Consider the following 27,488-nt stretch of genomic DNA (forward strand, 5'->3'; position numbering starts at 1 on the left):
CTGAGTAGTATTCTACATTTGTTGCATTGTGGCTTGAGTGAGCATGTTACGCAATGAGGAGCCGTCACTTGGCTTGTCAAGACTGCCCCCCGGTGGTGGGGGTCAAGTTGACAGTTTAATGGTCCGTGGGTGGGATTTGTCACTTGGCCCGCCCCCAGAACAGAGTGGACCGTGACGTCGACACTCCAGGGTAGCAACTGTTGCCTCGAGACCCCGTCGCGCCATAGTGACTGTAGCCGTGGAGACAGTTTCTTGCCAACGGGCGCAACACTCAGCAACAGCAGCCGCCACCGCCGCAGCAGCATCTGGAGGTCACCGAACGAGTGACAAGAAAGACACAGGCACAACTTTTCGCCAAACTAAGGTGACTATATTCTTCAAAAGTGACTTTTATTCAAGAACGGCGTGATGACATGGCGATCGTGCGTGCGTGCGTGCGTTCGTGATACAACCGAAGTTGAGAGGCTGTTTCCGTGTTGCAGTTAGCCGACGCTTCCACTCAATGACTGTCAGTCACTTGGTCAAATGTCGATTTCACATCTGATGTTTGCGTCGTCGTTGTTGTTTCCAACTTGGGCTGCTTTCAACATGACTTTCCCCACTTGTTGCTATGTGTGGTGTGGGGCGCTCTCGCTGGCTTTCGTGCGCGGCCGGCCGGTAGGCAGGCAGGCAGGCAGCACGAAGGGAACTCTCTTCGCCTTTAGCTTGATGCTAATAGCATCGCCGTTTGAAGTGTCCACGTCTTTTGTCAGTGGCAGCCATGTCTTGCTCGAATAACTTTTAACTGTGGCGTTCTCCATCCGGTCGAGCACTCAAGCAGGTGTCAGCAGAGCCGGGCTATCTATCCTTAGCAGAGTCTCCCCGGGGCTCGGGCTCAAGTAGTCCCAAACTTTGTTGTTGTTGTTGTCAGCTCGTGTCCTTAGTTCGACGACAGCTTTTATCAACTCCTGATCTCCACCTTGAATGCTGAATGAAGATCCATTTCGTTAACTCCATTCGCAATTCACAAGAAACAAGTCCAAGTCGTTGGTATGTTTCAGCTAGGTGGCGCTATGGTGTTCCTTTCCACTGCTGGTTCTTTTCTACTTGAAGCGTATAAGGTGAACCCCCGTTTCTCGCGGGGCATCCGATCCAACCCCAAAGGTGGATATAGTTACTCACTGTTATAGTTTTCCCCCTCTACTATGCTTCAAGCACACGTAAACAGATCAAAACACACCTACACCTTTTAATGAAATGAAAGAGCAGATTAAAATTGATCAACAACATACTATACGTGATGCATCCAGACACAAGGCGAAAGAACTTACTACTGAGCTTTCACTAAAGCCATTTTATGCACGTACACATCACATAAAGCATGTTGCGACTTTGAAGTGAAACCATAGAATAGATGTAGATTGTGTGTACGTACACCTTTATGGCCCTTCAATTATAGGGTCATTTACAATAGAATCTAGAATGTTGTTTTTTTTCCTTCAAAATATTCGTTTGAAGTGTGAAAGCTGGCAGCCGCATTTTCCCTACCTGAACCCCCCCCACGGGAGTCTGTTCTGTTTGTCTCCAGGGGGACAGTGATTCTAATGAAGGATCTTTTCAGAGACAGCTGTCAGGTGCTCGGTCATTTGTAATGCTGCTTACCAGTGAAGCATCAAGAAGAATCTTTGCAGCATGAAAGTGTATCTAATTAAGCCCTGCTCTGCATAATCACTTGACTCAAACTTTCAGCACAAATTCAAATGACAACAGTGCTCTTGCACTCAAAAGGCTTTTATTTATGCAACATGCAAGCTGTAATTTGGCCCATTCATTCGACAAATAAATACTGAATATATATCATGATAGTATGTTTGGGTCACTTCCAACAATGACATGAATTGATTTGACTGTTTTGTTTTTTTTAAATATAAAGCTTCTGATTAATTTAATTGGTGTAATAGCATCACCCATATTACTTAGTGGCCATACTCGTACCACTTGCAGTTATGCTTACATCTCACAAGGTTTGCCGGCGTCTTGCATAACCACCGACTCGGTTAGCTTGACTATTGCGACATGTTTTTCCCTCGAAAGTTTTGCTTGAACTCCACATTGTTTGACTTTTGAGGTTCCACTGTGTAGTCTATGTAAAAAAGAAGTACTATATGAAAAGATATCGGCAAACATGTGAAGTAATCCTTCCAAAAAAGCGGTCTGCCAAGAAAGCCGGCAATGAGAGTGACAGTGTTATGTTTACATGGCAACTTGACACACAAATACACCCAAGTCATGGAAAGAAAGCAGAAGGCAAAATGTTATTCTTTTCAATGGCCGTGCTTTAATCAGGTTATTTTCATCTGGCCGTGCGGTTAAAGTGCATACTTTGTGCTTGCAGAGGCAGGCAGGCCCATTGGCAAATAAAAGGCGCTTCAATGGGATCATTCAATTCAATGGGATGTCGCCTTGACGCTTAGGATGAACATAGATTTTTTTTTTCTTTTTTCATTACTCACTACTCCCGTTTACAGTTTACAATGTTCCTAATGGGGCCTCCCCATTTTTGTGAATGCTTGTGTGTGTTGTCAAGTGGAGCTCTCAGGAGGACAGCTGCAGCGGTCACTTGGACAGTAGGTGACCTGTCACAGCCTTTGGTCACATGATCTGCGCGCGTGTGTGTTTGCTGATGCTGTATTTAGCCGATCTTGACGAGGCCCGCCCGCCGCAGCCCCAGGGAGAAGTGCTGGCTCCGTAGTCGCTAAAATGCTGCCTTCTGATTTGACGCCTAAAGTGTCTAATTCTGCACGCTTTGCTGTCTGGAATCAACTTTTGCCTCAGAAATGAAGTGAAAAGCACGTCCTTGCGGGGCTTATTAAGTGCAAATTAATTGTGCTGTTTGGACATTTCATGAACGCGCCAGTCCCTTAAGATTGGCTGGAACCAACCGCGGGATCGGAGTGATTCTTGCAAATGGTTGTGGGCTTTGGTTGCTAGGATACAAAGCAACACATCTTGTCATATGCCAAAGAAAGGTTGACACTGATTGGTACATACGCTGCAACATGTTGAAACTGGTCGCCAAACGAAATGCCTCTCCTTTCTCTCTATCTGCGGGCATTCTTTACATTCCACCTGTTTGTATGTATGCTGGCTACACAACTGCTAATTAAATTTCCTGCCACAAACAGTGACATTTGCATTACAATGAACATTGCCTCCCCCTCTTTCTGCCGGGGAGAACTGGAGGGAGCCGCCCCCCCCCCCATTTTCCACTCACTCTACCTTTCTTCAATGGACTTTCTGCTTTGGTCAAAGATGTTTAGTCGGCCTCAAAACTTTGCTTCTGTGAGAGCGTTGGTTTAACAAGACACGTTTCCCGCCCTTCTTCCACTCAACTTTCAAAATGCAAAATGAATGAAAAATGAAATCCCCAGCTGCATTCATAAATCGTCCCGCCTCACACTGGAGCCAATTTTTGCCGATTAACGCTCCTTGTAAATTATTTTTGTTTTGCAAAGTTAGTTGCCATGACGACTGTGGCTGTGCTCCATTCTTCTTCTTGTATTCCTACTTCTTCATCTTCTTTCAAATAAGACAAAAGAAACGTTCATTTTATTTGACATAAGATGGGTTCGGTGATAAGACTAGACTTAATTTAGTTGAACAGACTATGATTTGGCTAGTCTCAGGTGGCCAGTCCCGAGAAGGAGGTAGGCGGGGTCCAGTGGCTTGACAGGGTAGTTGGAGAAATCTGGAAAGGGTTAGAAGAGGTACAGCGTTGGGGGAGGGAGCAAGTTGCTAGCGTAGCGCTTGGCCAAACGCACCGTTGCCATAGCAACATTTTGATCTGGCTGTGACACTGTTCGGGCCATGGTGACAGAGTGGACAGGTTGCTTTGCTGATGACCTGAGGTGGCAATTGGCTCACGTCGACTCTTTCCTGCCATCTGCACCCCGCCCGACAAGCCACTGCCATTGGATTAGCCGTGAATTAATGAGACGGCCTCTGTTGTGGAAATCTCCATCATCTTAATGCAGCCTTTTGTCTCATTTTGTGAAATCAAAAGTGCTCGGAAATCTGTCGTCGGAAAGTTGTCGAACGAAAGCGTGCAAATGAATATTTTCAATTTGGGCAACCGATTGTGATTTCTGTTGCCTCTTCATGCCCCCCTCACTGACGTCTGTATTTAAATTCAACACGTGTCTGTTCCCGTTTCAACAAGAACAACACACCGGTCAAAGTAACTTTGGAACGCTCTGACTTGGCTGGGATTAGTTTGGAGTTGGCGCCGACGCAAAGCAACCTTGAAGAATAGACTTGTTTTACACTTGATGACTTAAACATTCCTCCTTCCTGCCTTTGACCACCGCAGCGAGCCAGCTCCTCATCCTGTCCTCTTCAATCAAGTCCAAAGCAGCACAAAGTGGACACATTTTTTGTTAATAATAGCACCCACCCCAGGAAGAGCACCCCGTGCGTCTCCCGGTGTCTGAAATGAATAGCTTACATCGTATTTATTGTTGTAAGTTTCTACTTAGTGCGAGATAGACGGATCAGGTGGGGGGATGGCATTGTTTGATTTGGGAAGTATTCTGTTGGTCGCTTAGCAACAGGCTCCTGGAAACGGGAGTGGACGGTGTTGCCAGCGGCAACGCTTGTTGCTCTGCAAACAATGTGAGCCAGTGCAAACACGAGCCAAGACTTCATTTCATTCAACATCTGTATGTGTTTTGCTCTGATTGAGTCCTGTTAAAAACTTTCAACTGTCACTTTTAAATCTTGTCTGCATTATAGAATTAGTGAGCTTTTTATAAGCCTATCAAAAGTATTTTTATTTTGTTTTGTTTTTTTCAAAACTCAGCAACTACTGGAAGGCTGTTGTTGATTTGTTTCCAGTTGTCAGCCAGTAGCGGCATGAACAAGTCAAATGCCAGCCCGGCCCTAAACGGCGGGGCGTCCCGTCCCGAGTAGCGTTTTGCACTGGTGTTCCTCATCTCCTGCAGTGTTGTACTTTTCAGAGTGAACAGAGGGGGGGGGGGGGGAGTTTGCATGACTTTTCACCTTCTGCGACAGCCTCCCCTGATTCCCTTTTTTTTTTTTTTTTTAACATAGCAATTTGGCACACTTCATTATCCATCATAAATCCAGCCCTTGAATGGACTAAATGCATGAAACAAACTATCAGGCTAATGTGACGTTACAAGCGTATTTAAAACTTGATTTACACGCCATTTGGTAGTTACACATAGTCAAGATTTCAATGTGCAATTGCAAACCAAGTGTTGTTTGAAAATCGACGCACACGGAAACACGTACGCACACGCACGCGCCCAGTGACATTTCAACATACTCTTTCAGTGTGTTAGTCATGGCTTGGTCTCGCGGAAAAGCCAGCAGTGGCACACCCACATCATGTATTGTTTTCTATCTTGAAGAAGACATACTTCCTCCACTCGCTGGAGCTAGGCCAAAATGCATTACAAACAGCAGACTGTGAATATGAAATTCAGTGACAAATGAAACTTTTTCGGGGGGGGACGTCTCCATGATCTCAATTTGGCCCGTTTGAGTTATGGATGTTCTTCCATCGTACTTACACAATGTCCAAGTCACTGTCTTAAAGGCTGCTCATTAAATGAAAGTATCTCAGCCCACCCTGGAGCATCTTCATTGCCCTCCTCCCCCACTCAGCTCTTTGCAGTCACACTCCAAAGTTCTTGTGCAAGAAAGGCGGAGGTTGCTTGGTTGGTTGGCGGGGGTGAATAGGGAGGGAGGGAGGGAGGGGAGGTTTGAGTTGGGGGTGGTTGCTATGGATTTTTCACCATGGCAACCAAAATACGTTTGCAAAGCATTGAGGAATTTCCTCACATCAGCTGGATTATTTGCCCCCCTGGCTCCGGTTCCAAACAAGCGCTGGATATCATCAGGACCTCTTGTCATTTTCATGATACTTTTCTTCATTTGGATGCTTTCATGGCCACCATTGCTCAGTTTTCTCCACTTTTTGGGGCCAAGCCTTTGTGGAAAGTTGAGTGCTTCCTATTTTTTGGGTGGTTAGGAAGTGGCCAAATCTTTTTTATTTTGACTGTAAAATGAACAACAATGAACATTCCCTTCATTTCTCCTAAATACTAGCATGCAGAGCTCCGAGGGCGGCTCCGACACATCGCCCAGCGTGGCGGCGTTGCGTACGTCATCGTCGGCCCAGGCCCCTGTCGTGCAGCCCGTCCCGGCCTCCCAACAGGTACGACGCTACCGACGCAAGCGAGCTGGCTGGAAGTGGGACAGACCAGTCTGGGAAATATCAATGTTTTCTTTCTCATTGAATAAATCCTCCTCGTAAAATAATACAGTACAACAATGGGTGGCTCGGTTTGTAACAGATGTGTCTTGTATTTATTTACACAGAGAGCGCTGGTACAAGCCACAGGCTCAGTTCAGAAAGGAGGACAAGTACAGCAGCTTTCAGTATCCAGGGCTCAACAGGTTCCACCTCAGGTACACAGTACTGTACATGCGTACATATACAGTGCTGTGAACATGGACAAAGTTGGAGCGGGCCCACAATTGACGTAGCGAGCACACCGATTGCTCCCATAACTGAAAGCTGCTGATTGAAAGCTGAATGTTTACGCTAGCTTTCTCTGCTCACGAGTGTCTTTCTGTGGCTGAGCCTGGCCCGCTGCCTTTGCACCTACCTCTCTTCTTATCAAATACTCTCAGCCGTTCTCGGACCAGGATCTCGGTCGGCATGCTGCCTGCGCAATTCTATAGCTCTCACCTATTATTGTCTGATGGCATCAGTCTTTGCTGCACGTTTGTGGAAATGAATACTGCAACGCTGCTTAAACATTCCCCGACAGAACTCCTCGCATGAATGTTGTCTTACCGGCTTTGCTGTGGCTTCTTCTGTCTATGAGGAGACCAGCAGCCTTCTGCGATGGGACAACTAGCAGCATTTTTTTTTTTTTTAAATAAATATTAACCAATCTGTTTAACGCTACATACGTTCAATAGCAACACATTTTGTTTCTCACTTGGCCCTTTCCATGTTCTTTTGAAAAACAAAATTAGGGTTTAAAATTGCCCTGTGTTGTATTTATGGTTATTCTTTGTAGGTGCAGCAATCACAGCATGTCTATCCGTCCCAGGTGCACTACGTCGGGGAAGGCGGAGAAGCTGTTTACACCAATGGGACAATGTAAGCATTCTTACAACACCATTCCACATCCAAGTCAATATTGGTCTTTTATTCGCGTGGATGTGATTTGTCACAGTCGCACGGCCTACTACAACCCAGAGGCTCAGTTGTACGGTCAGAGCAGCGGGGGGTCCTACTTTGACTCGCAGGCCGGCGGAGCGCACGTGGCCACCGTGGTCTCTTCCGCCAGCGGCGGGGTGCCGCCTCATAGCATGGTGGGCATCGCCATGGACGTAAGCAGCAGCCATATCATCTCCAGCGGCAGCACCTATTTGATCCACGGAGGAAACATGGAAGGAAGCCGCAACCACATATCTCACTCTTCTCGCTCCTCTTCGGCCATGGTGAGCGACATGCCTTCGAATGAACGGGAACTTTTTGGAGACAGCTAGTTGAGTCACATTGAGAATGCGCCTAAAAAAAGTGCTGCAGGATCCCACAGACAGTGTAAGAAGGACAATGTCCTGTTCCTCGTGGTACGGTCGCGCAGACAGCCTGTAAAACGGGGACACTGTCTTGAATAATTCAGCCAGCGTGCCTCGTTTCAGCACTTTTCACAGGCACTTGTGCGCCCTGCGAAACAAAACAACCCCTGGGGCTCATTACCATTTGGCCAGGAGCCCTCGAGAGCATTCTTAGGGCTTGGAACGGAGCCTCCTCTTTCCCCCCCCCCCCCCCCCCCCTTTTTCTTCTATGTCTCCAGTTGGCTGCGCTAGCTCGTCTTTTCTTTGGGACTTGAATTCCTCCTCCGGCTCAAATCAATGTCCCCGTCGTCCCTTTACCAATCAGAAAAAAATCACTTAATAGGTCCATCAGTGTATTGGGGGCTTTGTTTTGCTTTGTTTGGTAAGTTGCCACACTGCTGCCCTATTGTCTCTGAGCTTGACGTGACCTTTGGCCCTATTTGTGGGTCCTATTTGCATACATTGGAGTTTGTGAGCGAGCGCCAGCCAGAGCCAACTAAACTCTCGGCCCCTTGATTTGCATGCTTTTGTTTGGTCTTGGCGGCAACACTGACTCATTTGAATGGAAATGCACCAGATCTGGCTGCTTGCTAACAGTCTTATTTCCTTTGATCTTTATTTTTGTGTTTTAATGTACTTCTGCTTATTTCTGACTCTCTCTTTTTTTTTTTGTATCTTTCTCTTTTGCCTCCTCCCCCTCCTTCTTTTTTTTTTTTTTTGCATGCTCCTTCTTTCTTTAGCTTGAAATGGCGATTGAAAACCTCCAAAAGTCTGAAGGAATTGCAAGTCACAAAAGCAGCCTGCTCAACAGCCATGTAAGTCCATCTGGAAGTTTCTTTGAAAAAGGACATGAGAACATGTGAAATTCGGGGCTGATTTTGTAGGCGGCGTGTTTGTAAAGTGGAACGCGGCAGCGGTGACCGCTGCGGCTTGACTGACAACAGCAACGTTATTGTTTGGATATTATTCATCCCTGCTCTGCTTTCATAGGCTGTCACTCCTTGACTCTGCATGAATGTACCTATTCCGTCAATAATTGTGTTTTGTACAAAACGATGATCCGCTCAGAACAAACAGCCTGTCCGAAGCAGCCTTAACACCGCCTGCCGTCATATTGAAAGAAAACGGACAGGGCGGGTGTTTGTGGCGTTAAAAATCAATGTTTCCTTTGCTGTTTGTGTGTGTTGCCTCACCTTTGTTGTGCTCCATTGTCTGATTCCCATTTTATTTCATTTTTTTCTTTTTTTTTTTTAGCTCCAGTGGTTGCTGGACAACTACGAGACGGCGGAGGGCGTGAGCCTGCCCCGCTGCTCCCTCTATAACCATTACTTGCGCCATTGCCAGGAGCAGAAACTAGATCCGGTCAATGCTGCCTCTTTTGGCAAGCTCATCCGTTCCGTCTTCATGGGCCTCAGGACCCGGCGCCTCGGAACCAGGTACGGAAGTCGGTCATCGAGTCGCCACGAGGCACGTTTGATGACGCTCGTAGGCATCGGTGACACGCTAATGACTCTGATTAGTCTGATGACATCCGTTGGGCCTCTTTTCCATCATCCAGAGGCAACTCAAAGTATCATTATTATGGCATTCGGGTCAAGCCAGACTCTCCGCTCAACCGGTTGCAAGAGGACACCCAGTACATGGCCATGAGGCAGCAGCCCGTTCACCAGAAACAAAGGTCACCATTCTCAGCTCCAAGATCCTAATGCAATTACGTCACGACTGCTTGTTCTAAGGCGCAAGTGTCATTTTTCTTCTACGGTGCCCATGTAGGTTCAAACCTCTGCAGAAGGTGGACGGAATGCCCGACAACCTGTGCGTCAACTCTCATTGTAACAACACTCCGGAACAGTCGGTGGCAGCTCAGAGCCAACACCATCAGCAGTACATCGGTCAGTGCGCCAGCAAAATGACGTCATTTGGATAGCTTGTGTGATTGACCGTGCGCTCGCCGCAGACACGGCCCACAGTTTGCCCGAGTTTCCCGCTCCTGACGTGGGCACTCAGCCTCTGCCGGAGCGCGTCACTTTGAATGACATGAAGAAGCTGCAGAGCCTCTACAGAGACCACTGCGAGGTAGGTGACTGCCGTACCTCATCAAAATCGCACGTTAGCTCCTCTTTTCTTCTTGCCAGCGGTTCAGTGAATATGTGATTGCCGATGGTGGCTAAGAATAGCCTGAAGATGTTGTCTTAGATGTTGTCCAAACAGCGGAACGTTTCAAATCTTAACGAGACTGAGAGGTACTTGACTCTCCTCCACCATTATGACCAATTAAAATACACAAAAGCTCCATTTAATATTGTGTACTACTGTCACATGAGCACTGCGCTTCAAAATGGAAAATGTTTTCCACACAAAAGTTTGATAAAATGGTGAGATTTTGGAAAAGATGAATTGCAAAAAATACAACATCATTTATGTGACAATTGATTTGCCTGGAAAAAGGGAAATAATAATAATAAGAAACGTTACAATCAGGGGGCTTGACAAACAGCCAGCCATCCAGCCAAGCAGCTTTATGGCATTATCGCCGGGCTCCCTTGTCCGTCCTCCTCATGCTCCTTTTGTTCCAGCCTTCTTTTCATCCAGCAGCGGGCGGCCGCCTTTTAAGACATGCCAATTAACCTTTGTGCGCGCTGGCTGGACATGTCGGTGTCTTTGTGGCGGCCTCCCCGTGAGCCTTTGTGTTGCCTTGTCTGCGGACGGGCTGGCGGCCTTCCGCCTTTGTGTGCCACTCTCACGCCGCTCCTGGACTCCACGTGTTTAATGTTCACGCCGCTGACTCGGTTCCCCTTCATTTGGAACCAAGCGTGACCGGTTATCTCATTAGCCGAGGGCTCTCCTTATCTGCCTCCAAAGTTAGAAATGCTCAATTGAAATCAGATTTTGAAAGACAGAGGTGTTCAGTAAAATGCATTAAAATGTGTGTAGTTTGAGTGACATTTAGATTTACGCCCCAGAACATAACCAATGCATGGCCGTCACTGTTATTATGTGTACTTTCTTCTCAGTATGATTTTTTCTTTTCATTTTATGTTCTTTTTCCTGTGAGGCCAAAAAGTGTGCGCTTGTACAAAGGGGGATGGGGAATTCTCCTTTTTGTTTTGGAGTTCTGTGTTTGACCTGTTGCTGGGGGCAACTGTAAACAAGGTTGCCATGGCGACAGCTAAGGAGACTCAAAAACATAGCTTGTGATCGAAGCCTACACTGCTGTGTAAAAAGATCCAGCAGCTAGCGCGCGCACACACACTCATTGTACTGTTGCCAATGTCTGAGAAGATTTGCTGCGGTAAATAACAGCTCAGCAAAAAGATCTATTCCTGTTTTTAGACAGGCAGTCGAATTGTGGTGGTCCTCTTGTATGAATTCCTCCTCATGTGTCACATTTAAGTGAACTAGCCTCTACATTCTCTTGCACACGGGCAAATACATTGCCAGTGGCGCAGGAATGTGTGGAAGTTCAGCTCAAAATTGAAGCGGAGATGAAACCTAAATGTGACCTTTGGGGATGGTGCCCATGATTGATGTGCTGCGTTCCCGCTGGCTGGCAAGTGAAGCAGCCGGGGCCCACAGTGAGCGGGCGCTGCCTGCCTGCAGGATCTGTGTTGTGTGTCTGGTTGCCATGGTTCGCCTCTCAATGTTGCTCCACCCACCCACCCTCCTCCCTCTTCCTCCCCTCCCTGCAGGCCACACTGGATGTGGTGATGAACCTCCAGTTCCACTACATTGAGAAACTCTGGCAGACCTTTTGGTACTCAACAGCGACATCTAGTGACGGGAGCACCACCATCGCCAGCAGGTCAGAGCACACACAGGAAGGAACAAGGCTTGAAATACCACAGGCCTTTAAGAAGATTGTTTTTGAGTATAAATTTCACCCAGACCCAGTTTAGAATAAAAATATATATAGATATACATACACGTCAATCTCTTGTTGGTGCACAAGAGCGAGAGAACAACTGCAGGATTTTTAAAACGTGCAACTTTTGTGCAGTGATGATGAACTGGAAGGTGCGCTGCCCAGAGAGAAACTGGTCAATCTTTGTAAATATGAACCGGTTCGACTATGGATGAGGAGCTGCGATCACATCCTCTACCAGGCCTTGGTGGAGATCCTCATCCCAGATGTGCTGCGCCCTGTCCCCAGTCAGTCGTCCAATATTTACTCGTCAGGAACGAAGATGCACTTTTGTAAGGCAATTTCTCTTCTTGCAGGCACTCTCACTCAGGCCATCAGGAACTTTGCCAAGAGTCTGGAGGGATGGCTGACTAACGCCATGACCAGCTTCCCTCAAGAAATCATCCGCACTAAGGTGAGCACGGATGCCTTTTGGGGAGAAGAATGTTATTGAACCTTAACGTGGCGGTACCTAGGTGGCGGTGGTCAGTGCCTTTGCGCAGACGCTGAGACGTTACACCAGCCTCAACCACCTGGCCCAGGCGGCGCGCGCCGTCCTCCAGAACACCTCACAGATCAACCAGATGCTCTCCGACCTCAACCGGGTTGACTTTGCTAACGTCCAGGTTGTGGACGGCATCTTCTTGAGTACAGTCAGCAATAGCCGGCGCACTCTTTGTTGACGCCTCGCGTGCGTGTGGCGTGTTACAGGAGCAGGCGTCGTGGGTGTGCCAGTGCGACGAGAGCGTGGTACAGCGTCTGGAGCAGGACTTCAAAGTCACCCTGCAGCAGCAGAGTTCTCTGGACCAGTGGGCCACTTGGCTAGACAACGTGGTCACTCAGGTCCTCAAGCCCCACCAGGGCAGCCCCAGCTTCCCCAAGGCAGCGCGGCAGTTTCTGCTCAAATGGTCCTTCTACAGGTACGCGCCACATTGACAACATTGAGAGATACACACCCGTCGGACTAACTTTTGGCCCCGCCTCCTCGCGCAGCTCCATGGTCATTCGAGACCTGACTCTGCGCAGCGCCGCCAGTTTCGGTTCCTTCCACCTGATCCGCCTACTGTACGACGAGTACATGTTCTACCTGGTGGAGCACCGCGTAGCTCAGGCCACCGGAGAGACGCCCATCGCTGTCATGGGGGAGGTGAGGGAAACTCTGCCCGATGTCACCTAGATGGCTTTCAAACTCAACTTTTTCTCTCTTTTGAAATCTCAGTTCAGTGACCTGAGCTCCATGATGCCATCACTCATCGAAAAAGGTAAAACAACAACTCAAAGTATACGCTAGTGTACAAAGGAGATTTCATCCAAGCTTTTCCACTTTGTCAGACGTGTCCTTCTCGGACGAGCTGAGTGACCTGGGTAGCGACGCCGACGTGTCCCGGAGTGAGCCGGCCGTGAAGCGGGAGCGCATCGAAATGAGTCACCCTCTGCAGGAGATGTGAGGCCGCTCCAGTCCATTGGGCTGACATGGCGGCGTCCTCGGCCCGTGTACATTTTTGGCCGCTTGATCAAGTGGTTGTGATGTCAGTCCTCGCAACGCTAACAGTGCTTGCTGCCTTTTCTTTTCCAAGGAAGCAATCTCAACACACAACTAATATTCTCTTTTTGTTTTGTGCAACTGTGAATGACTTTGTGCAGTCCATTATTTTATGGGTGTAACTCCATGTGTGCGGTGGTCAAGTGTTTTTTTTTTTTTTTTTACGATTCAGCTTGTTTGAATTCAATTAGCTGTGCCATGGTGTCATTTGAGTGCCTTAGATTGCTAACTTGGAACCAACCCATCACTCTAGATGTCAGGCTGTCCCCTCAGCTGTGCCTCGACCGCACTATGAATGTATCGTCCGCAAACCTCATCCAAGCAAAAGTGGAGGTGTGAACGTGTGTGTGTGTTTACTTGTGGCCTCTGCTGCACTTTGCAGCTCACAAAATGGGAAAAAAAACAAACAAACATGCAACTGATGGACCCAAAGGACCTTAAGCCTCAGCACCTTGGCCATTGTATGTGTGTGTGTGTGTGTCTGTGGTTATCCAAACTGCCAACATGAAACTAGATCTGCAATCAAGCAATACTGGGGGGCATTACTCGTTCTAATACTGCACTGAATGGTCTTAAACGTGAAGATCAGCGGAGCACTGGTTAGCACGTCCGCCTCACAGTTCAGAGTGTGCGGGTTTGATTCCATGGCTGGCAACCCACCTGCTGCCCGATGAAGCTAGGTTAGCACGCCCACAACCCCCGTTACAGATAATGGATGGACCTTAAATGAGAGAGCGAATAAACACAAACGGCTTTGCGGCAGATCTAGTTGCATTTGCTTTCATTTTTGGTAACCAAAGGGCAAGTTACTGTGTTTTACCTCAATCGATTTCTCAGTTCACGTAATGTGGCATTGAGTGTAAATAGTTGTCGTCCATTACAGACCTGTCGTAGCAACCCAGAATCTTGAGGCCTGTTTCAGAGCGCCTTAGCAGAGGATTACTGTTTTACTAAATTATATATTCAGTATATCTTTCTATGTAGAACGTGTGCTCAGTGGCCTCATTTCTCTCCTCATTGTATCTGAAGAAGGAAAAAAAAAAAAAAAAAAGTTTGGTAACCAATAAGACTTTGCGTGTGATTGATTTAAGTATGAAGAATAGTTCGTAGTTAGATGAACTATTCTTTGTGTTCTCCCCTTCATTTTTGTACTGACTTATTTAAAGCTTTTTGAGATGTACTCCTGTCTGTCCTTTACCTTTAAGTGCGTTTGAAAAGCTCATTTCTGGCTGTTCTTTTTAATGTTTTGTAAGACTGTTTTAGATCTTTGGCCCATGACTCTTTTTTTTTTTTTATGGAACTAGATTTGGGTCCTCTTACAAGTATACTGAACCCTTATTTTGTGTATTTTTAAAGCGCCACTTTATCTAGCCCAAGGACACATGGTGGTTGGTAAACTGCTTAATTCAGTTGTATTTTGTACCTGGTCACAATGTGTAATTATAATAAACTGGCGTAAATCAAAGACGACTACATGGATTGTTTTTGTTGTTGTTGTTATTATTATTATTAAATATCACAAAGCCTCCTTTTGGAGCAAACAGCAGATATGCAAACATTGCTTCTTTTTCCTTTTTTTAAGGTAGAGAAGAAGAATGACCCTGTTCAATCACTTCCTACTCTTTAGATCACTTAAGTGTTCAATTGCCACTCAGAATATGCTTAAGTTATCACTCAATACATGCTTCCCTGTACACCAAGAGTCAACTTTTAACGTTTAGCTTAGTTTGCAGTCCAGTAGTATAAAGGGATGAAACAAGGAAGAACATTTTCTCCAGGAAAAATGAACACACGAGAAAACAACGCAGCAGAAACAGTGTCACAATTAAGTGCTTGTGGTCCTTCAACATTGACCAGGTAGCAAACGTCTCAGAAGCTCCAAAGATGCCATTATGTTCACAAGGTGCAGCCTGCCATATATTTTCCTGTTGGAGAGGAAAAGTGCCAAAATAGGTTTTATTCATTATATACCGTCCATTAAAAAAAAAACATAAGCAATTTTTGGGGGTAGAAATCAAGGCATCACCTGTGGCGAATCTCTTCTTGACCAGCGACATGCGATAGCGACTGCCGACCAGCTCCACGTCCATGCCTGACAGAGAGGCCCCGGAGCCCACAAACTGAACGGCCAGGTTGGGCGGGGGGCCGCGAGGGACCTCCAAACACTGCCAGCTGGCACACAGAGTCCCTGAGCCTGTTGGCAAACAATCCAGTCAGATCCGCTGCGTCCTTTTTATGGCCGCGTCGTATAAAAATACTGATAGAATTGAAAGTGAGGGAAAATGCTTTGACATCATCGTATGGAATCCATAGGCAAGTCCAAAACTGTTTGCACGGCTGTCGCTTACTCCGAGATTCCTGCTTCTATTTCTACAGTATGCAACACTGCTAACCCTAACATTCCCATTTTAACCAATACAATAAATAAAGCAGTTTCCAAAGCGACGCACGCTTTGCAGGAGCGACTTAAGATCTGCTTTGCACCACAACGACATCAAGGGAATTCTGCCAATGATAAATGGGAAAAAAAACTATGCAGATTGGAAATGGGGGGGGGAAATGTTAAGCTGTTTAATTTCCTCCCTCTTAGCTCTGACCTTTGCTGTGGTTGGTGGGCGAGAGGTTGGCAAGCTTCCACAGCAGACGTCTTTCCTCGGCGTTCCTGCAGAGGCACAAAAACACTCGCTGACTCTTTGACCTTCTCTCTCTCTCTCTCGTCGTCCAAAGGCCGTGTTGTCATCTGCAGTTACTATTTTTAGCTTCTAGAGCAGCCCTCAAAACAAACGTACTAAGGGCCCCGTCCAGCTGAGCGTGTTGACAGCTTTCAGTGCCAACTGGGACTCTGCCACTTCCTCAACACTGCTGCCAATAATTCCTTTGGAATATTTTCCTGATGAAACGGACAGGTCATTTTCCAATTGTGCTGGGCTCACCAGGAGGCAGGCGGCTGACACTGCAGGTCGGCCGCCGTGTGGTCCAACTGCAGCAGCACCTGGACGGCGGTGAGCTGAGTGGACGGCGCTGTGACGGGACAGCAATGGTAGTCCAGCGACACCCGGGTCACTGTGCCGCTGCGCTGACACTCCGCCGACAGCAGGAGAGGAGCCCGGGCTGGATCCTGAGATGACACCTGCACGTTCATCAACAACTATGAAACACCAGCGGGACAAAATAATGGCAATCTTTGACAAAAACAATGACAAATATTGATCTCACGAATAAAGATCAATCTTACCTGATACTTGAGCAGTCCGACGTTGTAGTAAGAGGCCTGGGGGTTGAGTTCAGCCTCCCGCTGCAAGTACACCTGCAGGGCTTGCATGTTGAACCAGAAGTCTCGGGCCTCCGGGTCACTCTGAGACGGATCACTGTGTGCACATAGAGAGCGTTCTGTGCGCTGCATTCCGGAAATGACAGCAAGGAAAAAAAATACAAACCTGAAGAGAAGCTTCTGATTGGGTAAGAAGTGGTCTATTTTGGAAATGTTGACCAGTCGGAAGCTGAGCACAGGGACGTTGGGCTTTGCGGTGAAAATGCGGCTGATGCCTGCTGGGAAGGACATGGTCAGATCGCCTGTGATCTTCACCAGACACCTAGAGGAACGACAAGACGCTTGTCATTTGACAGCGGAGGACCGGCGCCGTTCAATGAAAGCGACGTCGAGCTCACTGATTGTGTTGTCCGCCCTTGAAGTAAGCGTTGATGTACTCGGTGATGGCGGCGGCCACGGGCCAAGCCTCCTGGATGCTGAGGGAAAGGGGACTGGGGCCTCGAGACAGGTGCGCTGGAAACAAGTTGCAAAAAAGTCATTCCAGGTGAAGACTACATCACGGAATGAATTTCTCTGGCTTACATTTTCTTGCCGGCTGGTCCTGGAGCGGGTAGGGCAAAGGCGAGGCTTGTCGCACCCGGGCAGGGCTGGGGGCTCGGTTCTGTCCTGCCCATTCAACGTCCCTACATTGAGGCCCCCACTCGCTGGGACTGGAGGAAGACGAGGAGGTGAGGGAGGGGCTGGGCTCCGGCAAAGGCGAGGAGCACAACGACCGGGACTGAGGAAGGGTGCCAATCATTAAAATCATTTTCTTCCATCTGAGAAAAAAACCGCTCCAAACACACAAGTGGCAAAATAAATGCAGCTGACAAAACCCCCCCCCCAAAAAACCCGACTACTTACTCTGTCAGTGCCGCTGAGTAGATTGGCGCTCTTCTTGCTCTTGTTGGCCCTGGAAAGAGCAGCCGTGACCACGTCAGCCGACGGATGTCGAAAGTTGTGCTTGGTACCTTGTGAAGACATTGCAATTGACCTTTACATGTGACCTGCCTGATATACTAGCTTGAGGAAATCCATACCCTTGTGAGAGATGACACTGCAAGGCAGCGGCGTGTTGATGTCCAGACAGTCTTGGTCTTTGTCTGTGGAGAAACAAAGATCCTCCTGCGGGCCAGAATGTCTCGTGAGCGGAGGAGCGTTCCGGCGAGGTTCGCTCTCTGACGAGCGATGTTTTCTCCTCTCGCCGCCGACACAATCCCCTTTCCCTAGTGCCGCTTCGTTTGCTCTGGAATTGCTGGGCTGTCCGCAGGAGCCCTCGCTAAATGGGTTATGGAGAGAATTCCAAAGTGCAAGTTCCTTCTTTGGCTGCGATGGAGCAAAAGATTCCATGTTGTTATCAAATGTGAGCTTATTGCTGTTGCTATGTGGGATCATTCCTCCCGCCGCAGCCAGTGACGACTGGTGGGTGGGGCTTCCGATCATGGTGATGGCAAACGGGTCATCGGAAGAAAGCGGCGGCGGTAGGCTTCGGTCTCGTTTTCTCTCTCTGTTTTTTCGATGAGATGAAGTGGATGAGGAAGAAGGGGGCGGGAGCGCTTTGGTGTCAGCGCCAGGGATGGAGAAGGGGTCCCCCCGCGCCTCCGTTCCTCGGCCTTCCTGGGTCGGGCGCGGAGGATGGCGCGGCCAGGCGTCGGCCGAGTTGAAGCTCTCCTGTGTGACGTTCCTGTCAAAAGCGGCAAAGAAGGGATCTTCGGGGTGATGTCTGCAGTTCCACGCCGCCGACTCCATCTCCATTGAGGGGAAGGACTGCTGGAAAGCAGGGAAGAAGCGCCCGGCCGAAGAGGAGTCCACGTCTGAGGGGCGTCTCGAGGAACGGGAAGAACCGACGGCGCTCACGGGGTCATCCTGCGGATGGGGACTTTGAGCAGGGGAGGGCTCACAGAAGGCTGAGAGGAAAGGGTCAGCAGCAGGTCGCCCTCGTATTTGTGTCTGTTCTTTGCTTTGTGAAACGGGAGGCCACGCCGCCCAGCCCGCCGGCTCAGGGGAGGGGTCGAGCGGTTGGAGGGAGGGCGAGTCCAAACCCGAATCCTCAATGTTCTCTGGTGAGGAAGAGTCTGATGAAAAGGCAGCATCTGGTGCAACATAAAAAAAAAAAAAAAAGCCAACAGTTAATGTCTCCAAAGTCAACTAGCAAATGTGTTTCTCTCACATTCAGAGGCACCAAAGGAACTTTGTTCTTGGAGCTGTCCCCGACCACTAAAGCTTTTGAATTTCAAGGCTGTTTCAAGAGGCGGCCCAAACAGACTGTCGCTACCGGATGCTGTAGAACTCAATCTGTTCAAGAGGGAGGAAAAAGAAAGAAAAAGAAAAAAAAAAAAAAAAAAAAAAAAAAAAAAGGTTACGCTAACACAGGTGATTTTATGTGAGTTGCATTTGCATAGACTAAGATCACCATTTGCAACAGATAAGCTAGAATGAGAAGATAAGAAGAGCAGAGCTCATTTCACCTGCTGTGATCTGGACTGGAAGTTGACCTGCGCAGGGCCTCCTGGTCACCATCTATAATTACAAAACACAATGTGACTCAGCACGCGTTCCACACAAAACAAATACAGCGAAGGCTAGCAACAAACGACATCATAGATAAGCAAACCTCGAGAAGAGGTGCCCTCGTCATCTGTACGTCCGCCTGTGCTCGAGTTTCCTGTCAAGACAAACAGTCTGAATAATTCAAGTTTGCACCATCAAATTGCTGACACTTCAATGAAACACTTTGTTTTTTTCATTCATTTCTTTTTTTTCCCTGATGGTTATATGGTTATCCCATAGAAACATTCACTTACTGGAAAGATGCCTTTTGACTTTTACCTGAAAGAAAAAGATAAAACTATTTTAGTATTTTTTTTTTTTTTTTGAGAGATGAAAACTATATCTCCCCACCCCTCTGTTGGGTGGCAGGGTAAGCGTTTCCACAGTAGCTTTTAACTCCTTGTCACGGGCGGCGGCACTGCCGCAGGAGCTGTTGGCCACCGGTCTGATCTGGATCTGGAACTTCTTGGGCTCGTCATCATCAAAGTCGGAGTCGCTGGAATAGAAGTTATTGTCCTTCTCTTTAGAGCAGCGTGACAAGAAGAGTCAAGGAAAAGCCTGCGGTGTCAAATAGCACATGAAAAGAATCCGCAGAATAGAAAGGCGAGTGAGCACATCACCGTCAACTAAGAAAAAGAACTAGCACGATCGGTTTATATTGCCCAAGTTCCTGTACTGGGACCTTGGAGAGAAAGGAAAAAAAAGTCCAAGCAGATGCAGAAAAAGGTGCAGAAGCGTAACTCGGGCAATTGCACATCAGAGTATGGGTAGGAGAGGATTTTTTGCAAAACAGCAAGCACTTCTTGTCTCTATTTTCACCCTGAGAAAAGCATTTGGAGGGGAGCCAGCGTTAGCAACCATAAACGTGCCGTGACTCAACATCCCAGCGTGTCCAAATGATTGGAGCAGAAAAAGGATATCGTTCTGAGCGCCGTCAGCTCGTATGACAAATCCTTCGTCATCTACATCGAACGGTGAATTCTGAAGGAAAAAAAAAAAAAAACCACAATCCAAGAAACTCAAGCACAACAGCCTGACAAAAATATAAAGCAGCAATTAATTCTTGATGATTTTAAGCAACAGTTTCATCACATGACATTTTAATTTCGTAAACATTCCATGTGAATAAAATGGAATACTGACCGCTATCTCAGTCACAGCAGAATCCCTGCAAAACAAATTGTACAGATTAAAGGCAGCAGAAAAAAGGACGGACGGTTGTGCTTACGTGGAGTCTGGCTCCTTGTCCCGCTTGCCCAGTCCGGGGATCCGGAAGGCTTTGGCCCGACTCTTCTTTCCGCCCTCTATGGGTGCTATGGCGGTCATGTACTCCTCAAAAGTGACGACAGCTGCAGCACACACGCACACATAGAAAGACTTTTTGGGGAAATTCGTATTGTACACAGGAGCTAGTCAGAATGCAAATGTACTCGCAACTTAAGAAATATTCAGTGACTTAATTACCGGGTCTTTCCTTGCCAGTGCCCTTCTGCTCTGCAAATTTCTGGATGAGCGTATGGATGCCAATATTTTCGACATTTTGCTTGAATTCCTCATGGACCTGCAGAAGAGCAGAAAATCATCGAACAAATAATGTGTGACATGAGGTCTGAGATGTTGCAAAGCATACCTGGCCAACTTGTACATGAGTGTCTTCGATGGAGTGGAAATAAGCTTTAATCAAGTGTTTCATCTGTTGCAAATGGGCTTCCTCAATTTCCTGAAACCTCTACAAAAACACAATAGACACGCAATTAGACTTTTGGATTTTATTCCGGGTGCTCTGAGATCTCTTTATTTTTTTTATTTTTTTTAGGGGGGGGGGCATAATGTTGACTAATGATTTGACATGACAGACCATATGAAGCGGGAGTTTAAGAATACCTAAATCTATTTTTTTTCCACACACCTCCCCCTAAAAACGAGCAGAGGGGTCTCGGAATGAGAGCTGACCTGAGCAGACTCGTTCATCTTTTGTTCAAACTCTCCTCCCACTCGATTGTGCTTTTCAATACACAGTGCAAATGATTCTGCTGCTTTCTTAGACTTCAGCTCCGCCTTTTGAGAGAGAGAGAGAGAAGACAATCAAACTTTATTTCAACATTGTTTACTCAAAAAGCCCAATATCAATTGGGAAAAATAAAGAAAAAAGAATTGTTTTGAACTTTGCTTAAAGTCCTTGAAAAAGAAGTAAGAACTAACTTTTTCTTGTTCCTTCTGCGGCACTCCCTCCTTCCTGAGCCTCTCCAGCTCCAAACATTTGGCATGGTAACCCTCTTTGGACTTCTGAAGGTGGCCACTCTGAACTTGCAGTGCCTGCACCGCCTCCACAGTCCCCACCATGTCTTCTTTTGTCTGGAAAAACACGCACAATATATTGACACACATCATCACCTCGAAAAGACTTTGAAGTTGGGCATTCCGATATGCGTATGTTGGATATACCTTGCGGTGAATTTTGACCTGCTCATCACCGTACTTATTGATATCCCGAATGAGATCGTTCATCTTTCTCATGAGCTCAAGATGGCAGAGAGCCAGTTTGTCTGAAGACACCCTGAATACATCCCACATGGGTGCAAACGTCCTGGCCCAAAAATAAAAAAATAGCACAAACAGCAGAAATGACAATATGGTGTAAGTACTTGGATGAATTCATCAGTACAGAAGGGACAAATGTGGTTGAGCAGATGGTACTCATCCATGTCTCATACGCAGCCATGTCAAGGAAATTCTAAAGCGCCCTTCCAACGCTCCACGATGAATTGTCTTTTCACTCACCCTTGCGGGCTTCCGTTGCTGGCCATCTTAGCCAGTTTGCCCATGGATTTGGAGTAAGTCTCCTCGATGGCAGCTCTGGGGGGGAAACACCCAACATCAGCACAATATCACACGGTGACTGGCTCTTATTTAAAGGTAGTCATGGAAACCTCAACACTGCAGTACCTTTCAGCCCTATACACGTGAGTGTGTGTGTGTGTGTGTGTGTGTGTGTGTGTGTGTGTGTGTGTGTGTGTGTGTGTGTGTGTGTGTGTGCACATCTGCAGAGCAAAACTGCAACGAGGAGACTTGGTGCATAATCTTTAGTTCAGAGTCTTGGTGCATAATCTTTAGTTTCGATTCTTGGTGCATCATCTTACGTTTCGATTCCTGGTACATCATCTTTCGTTTCGATTCCTGGTGCATAATCTTTAGTTTGGATTCCTGTCACTTAATGATATACTCCGAAAGCAGCGTTATCAAGGCCACATGTTTTGAATGCAGATTTTACATCAGAGAAAGTCTTAGGCTAGGTCAGTGAATTATAAGCCATGCTGAAATGATTCATGGACCAATTGAGAAAGGATGCACATTAAAGTTTCAAAAGAAATCTGTAGAGCCCAAGGGCAAAGAAGACAGCAATATTGATCCAAATATCGAAAGGGGGGAGAGAAACCACTTTTCGGAGTTGAATACAAACACACGTATGATGCTTTTTTGAACAAATGCTTCAGTCTTGTGCTGTCTCTCTGAATTCACAATGCAAATTAAAAAAGGGGTGTTTATGATGTAACTAGCCCAAAACAGAGGGACATGCTTCCTGGATGACGCTCAGATTCTTAATTGTCAACATCAGACTTGTTTATCAGGTGGATTCACTGTCCAATTCACCTTTTTCGACAGACTGCAACAACAACAACATCAGTAGGTTTTCTTTTCTGTGAAATATGTTGTCTTATTAGAAACGAGGCAGCTGAAGACTGATGTACTTTATCAGCACCACGGACGGCCCGTATAATGGACTTTTGGTGGGTCGGTTGGTTGGCAGCTGATTTGTCTGTCGTCTGTCTCAGCAGATAAGGGATGTGTGCAGGTCCTCACAATCTCCCAGTGAGTGTGCGTGCCTCCCTGGCGGAAGCTCATTACGGGTCTCAATTTAATCACAGCTAATTGGAGTAGATCGAATATTATCAAACATACACTCGAATTAAATGTTCACTGTAATAAAACTGGTCGAAACACACAGTTTCCTTGAATATGAATGAAAGAGGCTCAGGGAGGGCTGTGGACTGAAAATGACATCACGGTTGCCAAAACCATTTCTCCTCTCACAGATCTTCACAAATAGGCCCAAAGTTTACCTCTCGCGAACAAACTCGGCGAGTTCCTTGGTTGCCAGCTGGCCGTGCTTCATGTTGTGGTAAAGCACGTCAAAGCCGCCATTCTTCTCCCCCTGCCCGGGCACAAACAACACCAATACAAAAAAAATGGCGTCAAAATTTGAACTTGCAACACCTCATTTGCTTAAGACACACTGTACGTTTGTTTTGACTAGAAATCTCGACATTGCCTTTTCAAAGAGCCAATTGTGCACAGAAGACACACAGGTTCTCAAGTTTGAATCGACCCTACGGGAGAAGAACAGAGCAATTCCCAGGTAGCGGGGGGGAATGCCTGGAATGGCAAGGAGACATGCATATTTGGCAAAACAAACAGTGAGCACTTCTGGGTGGAAGCCACCAGTAAGAAGCAGCTTTGTCACTTTTCATGACTTTTTCATGCAACTTCTGAGCTGAGTCCTTATGCTTGAATGCTATTAAGGTTAAAACCAGTTGTGACTTCCACCACTGGCCAATTCTCCAAACTGGTTGTTGTTTTAATGGCTGAGCTCCAATCTAATATTGACTGTCTGAAAGGGCTTGGAGTGACTGCTGATTACTCCCCAAAGAATTTGTCCTGTGTAAGCAGCTGGCAGGCTTCGGCTGTTGCAACCTGATGCCCTCGCAACAGATGAGCTGCCACTCAAAGACAGCAAGACAGCCACACACAGCCACACACAGCCACACACAGCCACACACAGCCACACACAGCCACACACAGCCACACACAGCCACACACAGCCACACACAGCCACACACAGCCACACACAGCCACACACACACACACACACACACACACACACACACACACACACACACACACACACACACACACGCCACCGTACCTGCTGATTGTATATTAACAATCGTAACTTGCGCTTTGAAAAGGCAAATGGACGCAAATATTAACTCAAGGCGTTTGCTATTGACAGAAACGACGGCAGACTCAAATTTGGTCTTTCACTTCACGAGTAGGCAACTTCAGCTTTGTCATTTTTATTTCATTGATGTGGACCGATTGTGAGGTCATGTGTCTTTTTTTTTTTAATGGACATTTGATGTGTTGATCAGAAGTTAGCAATTAATCCGCTGTTCCTTCAGCAGAGCTTTTTTCTCTCAAGACTTCTTGGCGACAACAATGAACACAGATGGTAAATCCTCGGGCGGGTTATTTTAGCCTCATATCTAATATTTGTGAGGCAGAAAAAAAGCTAAAAATATATTTACAATATCGTTATCAATGTTTGAGCAACTGCAGAAAAAAATGCAATGAGTCTCAATGAGACATTTCTTAATGAAGTTGAGCATTTTGGTTCCGCACGAGGGAGCCCATTACCATCATAATGAAGACACTGAAAGGAGAAAAGAAAGTATGGGGGGTGGAAAATCTCCACAGGGCAACTTTTCTCATGAAGTAACACTGAAAATAGGATCCGAGCAAATTCAAGACAGGCTGAGATAGAATAACATGAGAAATGGGCACAAAAAAAAAGAATTCGCCTAATCAATTGATGATGCATATTTTGATCAATTCTTGTGGTTCAGTAATGCCATTCTGTTTGAAACATGTTGAGCAATATAAATAATGGATATCATGGAGATGTGCTAAATGTAGTCATTCAAAAAACACATGAAAGTAAGATAAAATTCTTTTTTTTTTTCTCCCCATCAATTTTGCAGCTATTGAGACACTCACCCAGAAGTTGTTCTGGAAGAAAGCCATCATCATGCTCTGTAACAGAAGAGGAAAGCAAGTACATTTGTTAGAAATCTTTTGCAATGGTTGTTTTGGTATCAAGTTTTTTTTTCCACTGAGACTGTGTTGTAAAGGCTGTGAAGGTTTAAGATAGCAATGTCTTCATGAAAACACGGGAGACACATTCGGTGGAGGAGGGATGATCCTGGGGAATTAAGAAAAGACTTCAGAAGAAAATCCCACAAGATGGAAAAAGGCTGAGAGAGGAGGAGTGGAAGACCCACCAAGGAGCAGACCATTCATGCGTGGGTCTACTCTTGGTACTTGCGTGGTTTAAACTTCAGTCATCAACTCGTCGGAATTGAAAAACAAAAGCCTTCCTTCCACCTGCTTCCATAAGCGATGGAGGTGAACCACTTTAGATCTTAAAACAAAATGGTGCAGTCAAAGAAATAAACAAGTGGAGACATTCCAAAGTAGAAGCCAAACTTGGACTGTCTAACACGACACAGATTGCTAGCAGTAAAAAAAAAAACCTTCAAGTAAAATCAGTAGGATAAGGACAGACAAAATACAACCATGGAGAGAAGAACATGAAAGAAGCGTCGTTTCTAAGAAAGATTCTTATGTATTTTCCAGTTGACAAAGTCGCCTTGGTTGAGAGGTCGTTTCTGTTAGCTTGTAACACAACACTGTAGTAATTGCACTTAAGTGGGAACCTTCACTACGCATTACGTCACGCGTCCCTCAGTTTGGCAAAGCATGGCATATTGTGTCAGGCCTCGTTTATCAGTCAGCTGCAATTTCCTAACATGAAAACAAACGGCAGCTTGTGTGGCACGTGTGTCACACCTTCAAAGAAGCTGCTAGCCAGCCGCTGCGTTGGCGGACTGAGCGGGAATCCTGCATCCGTCCAGTAACATTTCTTTGGTAGTAATTCATTTGTCTGTGCATGATCCTTTTCCAATAATGCTTCTTTTGGTATGGAAATGAAATAAAATACTTCATTCATGAAATGGAGAAAAGACTTTTCTTATACTGACTAAGAGAGAAAAAAAAATCAGAGATAGGCCAGGCAGTCTGGCCATTGTCCTTGCCTGAATGTAGTTTTGTCAATACAGCACTACTGCCTGTGCGTGCCATGTGCCAGCCAGCCAGGCCGACATGGCTTGCACCAGCAGCTCAACAAGCCTGTATACACTGGTGGCCATTGACTGTCGGATTTAATGACTGTGGCGTTCAGTTGTGGTTTGTGAGTGGGTTGTTATTTTCTCAATTCCCCCCCGAAAATACAAATGGATCATCATACAGAGTGAGGCAATTAATGAACTAGTAACCCAGAAACAGAGCCAGAACCACAGAGCCCCAGGATACCATCTGTGGCGGAGAGGCACCTTGGCTGGACATTTTCACAGCCTCAAGCAGATGAAACACAATTTGCTTTTCAATAAAACATTTGACTCTTTTTGCAGAATATGGTCACACAATTCAAGCATTCAAGTAGTTCCATTTTCCAGAGATCACAGAAAGCATCCTGAAATTCATTGGGTAAGGTCAATCAACTTGGCATGACTGTAACCATGTGCACATTCTTGCTCTTAAGAACTATTCAGCAAGCCAGCAATAGGCCAGTCCATTCAATTAAGAAGACCTTGGCAAACAAAGAGCTCTTTCCAATGTCCTCTACCTGTACTAAAAGAAGAAATAAAATGAAGACCTGGGTCTTCCATTCTGAAATCATAAGCAATGCAATTGAGTGACATTTTGATGTCAACTGCATCAGTGAATTGTGACCACCAGATGGACCAAAAAAAAACTTTTTGGGCCCATGAAGCTAGCTCAGAAACCCAATATTGAATTTCTAACCATGTGAGTAGCATTTGCAAGTAGCAATTTGTTCAAGAAGGACGGAAAATCGGAATGTGAAACTATTTGTCCGATGGCAGAATCACAAGACAAATTGGAGCTCATTTAGTAACGCTGCCACGAGTGCATGAAAATTATGAACTGTGTAAATTTGGAAATTTCCATCATGAGATCTTTCAATAGCACCACTGAAACTGTCATCACGTTTGAATATTGACTTCATTTGATCTACACACTTTGAACACTTGTGCACCCCAATAAACAAAACATGTTTCTCTACAACGGAACTCACACTGAACTTTAAAGTGTGGTTGCACATCCATTTTGTACACTCTAATGTTTGCGTGTTCAGGTGAAGAGCACCTTTTGCTGCGTTAGCAAACAACCGTGTCAACTGGAGCGCTGTCACAGCCATACATAAACCAAACCGAGCGACACCTTCACAAATTAAATGTGTTCACAAATTACCTGTGTAGACGACTCCGTTTATCTTGCATTATGCTCCCCCAATGTTTCAGCAGGCTCCATCCAACGGTCTGGTAGATGACATCAGTCGTAGTAGAAATGAGCGAGCGAGCGAGCGAGCGAGCGGGCGGGCGGGCGGGCGGGCGAGCGGCGTATTCCAGTGTGCACAACGACGATTGGCTAACTGCCCCGTCACTCATAGATAACCGTGTAGGCATAGCAGCGGTAGCAGGGCGTGGTCGAGAGTGAATACTAGGATCTGATTGGTTCATTTGACGGCCTTACTTATTTTATATCGGCTTCTTTTGCTGTAAATGGTCAAGTACGATGCCAATGTACTGCGTACATTCATTTTAGTTTCATGCTACTCTACATAT

General features: G+C 46.4%; 2 protein-coding genes across 7 annotated transcripts; one reads left to right on the forward strand and one right to left on the reverse strand.

The window, feature by feature from the left end:
* The first annotated feature begins 177 nt into the window (after positions 1–177).
* Positions 178–14,555, forward strand: rfx2 (regulatory factor X, 2 (influences HLA class II expression)). Of its 5 annotated transcripts, none has more exons than XM_085927733.1 (18): positions 178–364; positions 6,112–6,220; positions 6,385–6,474; positions 7,095–7,177; positions 7,254–7,521; positions 8,382–8,456; positions 8,896–9,077; positions 9,200–9,319; positions 9,415–9,533; positions 9,599–9,717; positions 11,331–11,443; positions 11,639–11,790; positions 11,860–11,957; positions 12,019–12,168; positions 12,254–12,462; positions 12,536–12,689; positions 12,762–12,804; positions 12,875–14,555. In XM_085927733.1, exons 2-18 carry the CDS (start codon positions 6,113–6,115, stop codon positions 12,988–12,990), a joined length of 2,199 nt encoding a protein of 732 aa, XP_085783859.1. In that variant the 5' UTR covers positions 178–364; position 6,112; the 3' UTR covers positions 12,991–14,555. The 5 variants fall into 5 exon arrangements, with proteins under 5 accessions (XP_085783859.1, XP_085783860.1, XP_085783861.1 ...); XM_085927734.1 differs by having other exon boundaries at positions 7,128–7,177; XM_085927735.1 differs by lacking the exon at positions 8,382–8,456.
* fcho1 (FCH and mu domain containing endocytic adaptor 1) lies at positions 14,267–27,215 on the reverse strand. 2 transcript variants are annotated; one of them, XM_085927732.1, is made up of 27 exons: positions 27,115–27,215; positions 24,781–24,816; positions 23,067–23,158; positions 21,727–21,801; positions 21,391–21,532; positions 21,148–21,300; positions 20,899–21,003; positions 20,576–20,674; positions 20,410–20,506; positions 20,174–20,294; positions 20,089–20,113; positions 19,866–19,926; positions 19,297–19,478; positions 19,200–19,224; positions 19,010–19,060; positions 18,864–18,915; positions 18,578–18,690; positions 17,436–18,488; positions 17,260–17,366; positions 16,939–17,134; positions 16,755–16,869; positions 16,523–16,678; positions 16,321–16,453; positions 16,019–16,215; positions 15,683–15,747; positions 15,112–15,279; positions 14,267–15,010 (listed from the first exon to the last, which is right to left on the reverse strand). In XM_085927732.1, the coding sequence occupies exons 2-27, from the start codon at positions 24,811–24,813 to the stop codon at positions 14,982–14,984; spliced, it is 3,645 nt and encodes a 1,214-aa protein (XP_085783858.1). In that variant the 5' UTR covers positions 24,814–24,816; positions 27,115–27,215; the 3' UTR covers positions 14,267–14,981. The 2 variants fall into 2 exon arrangements, with proteins under 2 accessions (XP_085783858.1, XP_085783856.1); XM_085927730.1 differs by having other exon boundaries at positions 14,272–15,010; positions 18,566–18,690.
* Positions 27,216–27,488: the final 273 nt, after the last annotated feature.

This window comes from Syngnathus leptorhynchus, chromosome 13 (genome assembly GCF_054491065.1).
Source record: "Syngnathus leptorhynchus isolate UIUO chromosome 13, UIUO_Slep, whole genome shotgun sequence".
NCBI classification, from domain to species: domain Eukaryota; kingdom Metazoa; phylum Chordata; class Actinopteri; order Syngnathiformes; family Syngnathidae; genus Syngnathus; species Syngnathus leptorhynchus.

What these genes read in the sequence shown, in the direction of transcription:
- fcho1 (XM_085927730.1), bottom strand. Translation starts at nt 24,813, where the DNA reads ATGATGATGGCTTTCTTCCAGAACAACTTCTGG. An exon ending in AGATGAACGAGTCTGCTCAG is followed by an intron (nt 20,675 to 20,898) that starts GTCAGCTCTCAT and finishes GTGTTTTTGTAG; the next exon opens with AGGTTTCAGGAAATTGAGGA. An exon ending in CACTGGCAAGGAAAGACCCG is followed by an intron (nt 20,295 to 20,409) that starts GTAATTAAGTCA and finishes TGTGTGCTGCAG; the next exon opens with CTGTCGTCACTTTTGAGGAG.
- rfx2 (XM_085927733.1), top strand. Translation starts at nt 6,113, where the DNA reads ATGCAGAGCTCCGAGGGCGGCTCCGACACATCGCCCAGCGTGGCGGCG. An exon ending in CCGTCCCGGCCTCCCAACAG is followed by an intron (nt 6,221 to 6,384) that starts GTACGACGCTAC and finishes TTATTTACACAG; the next exon opens with AGAGCGCTGGTACAAGCCAC. An exon ending in GCAGCCTGCTCAACAGCCAT is followed by an intron (nt 8,457 to 8,895) that starts GTAAGTCCATCT and finishes TTTTTTTTTTAG; the next exon opens with CTCCAGTGGTTGCTGGACAA.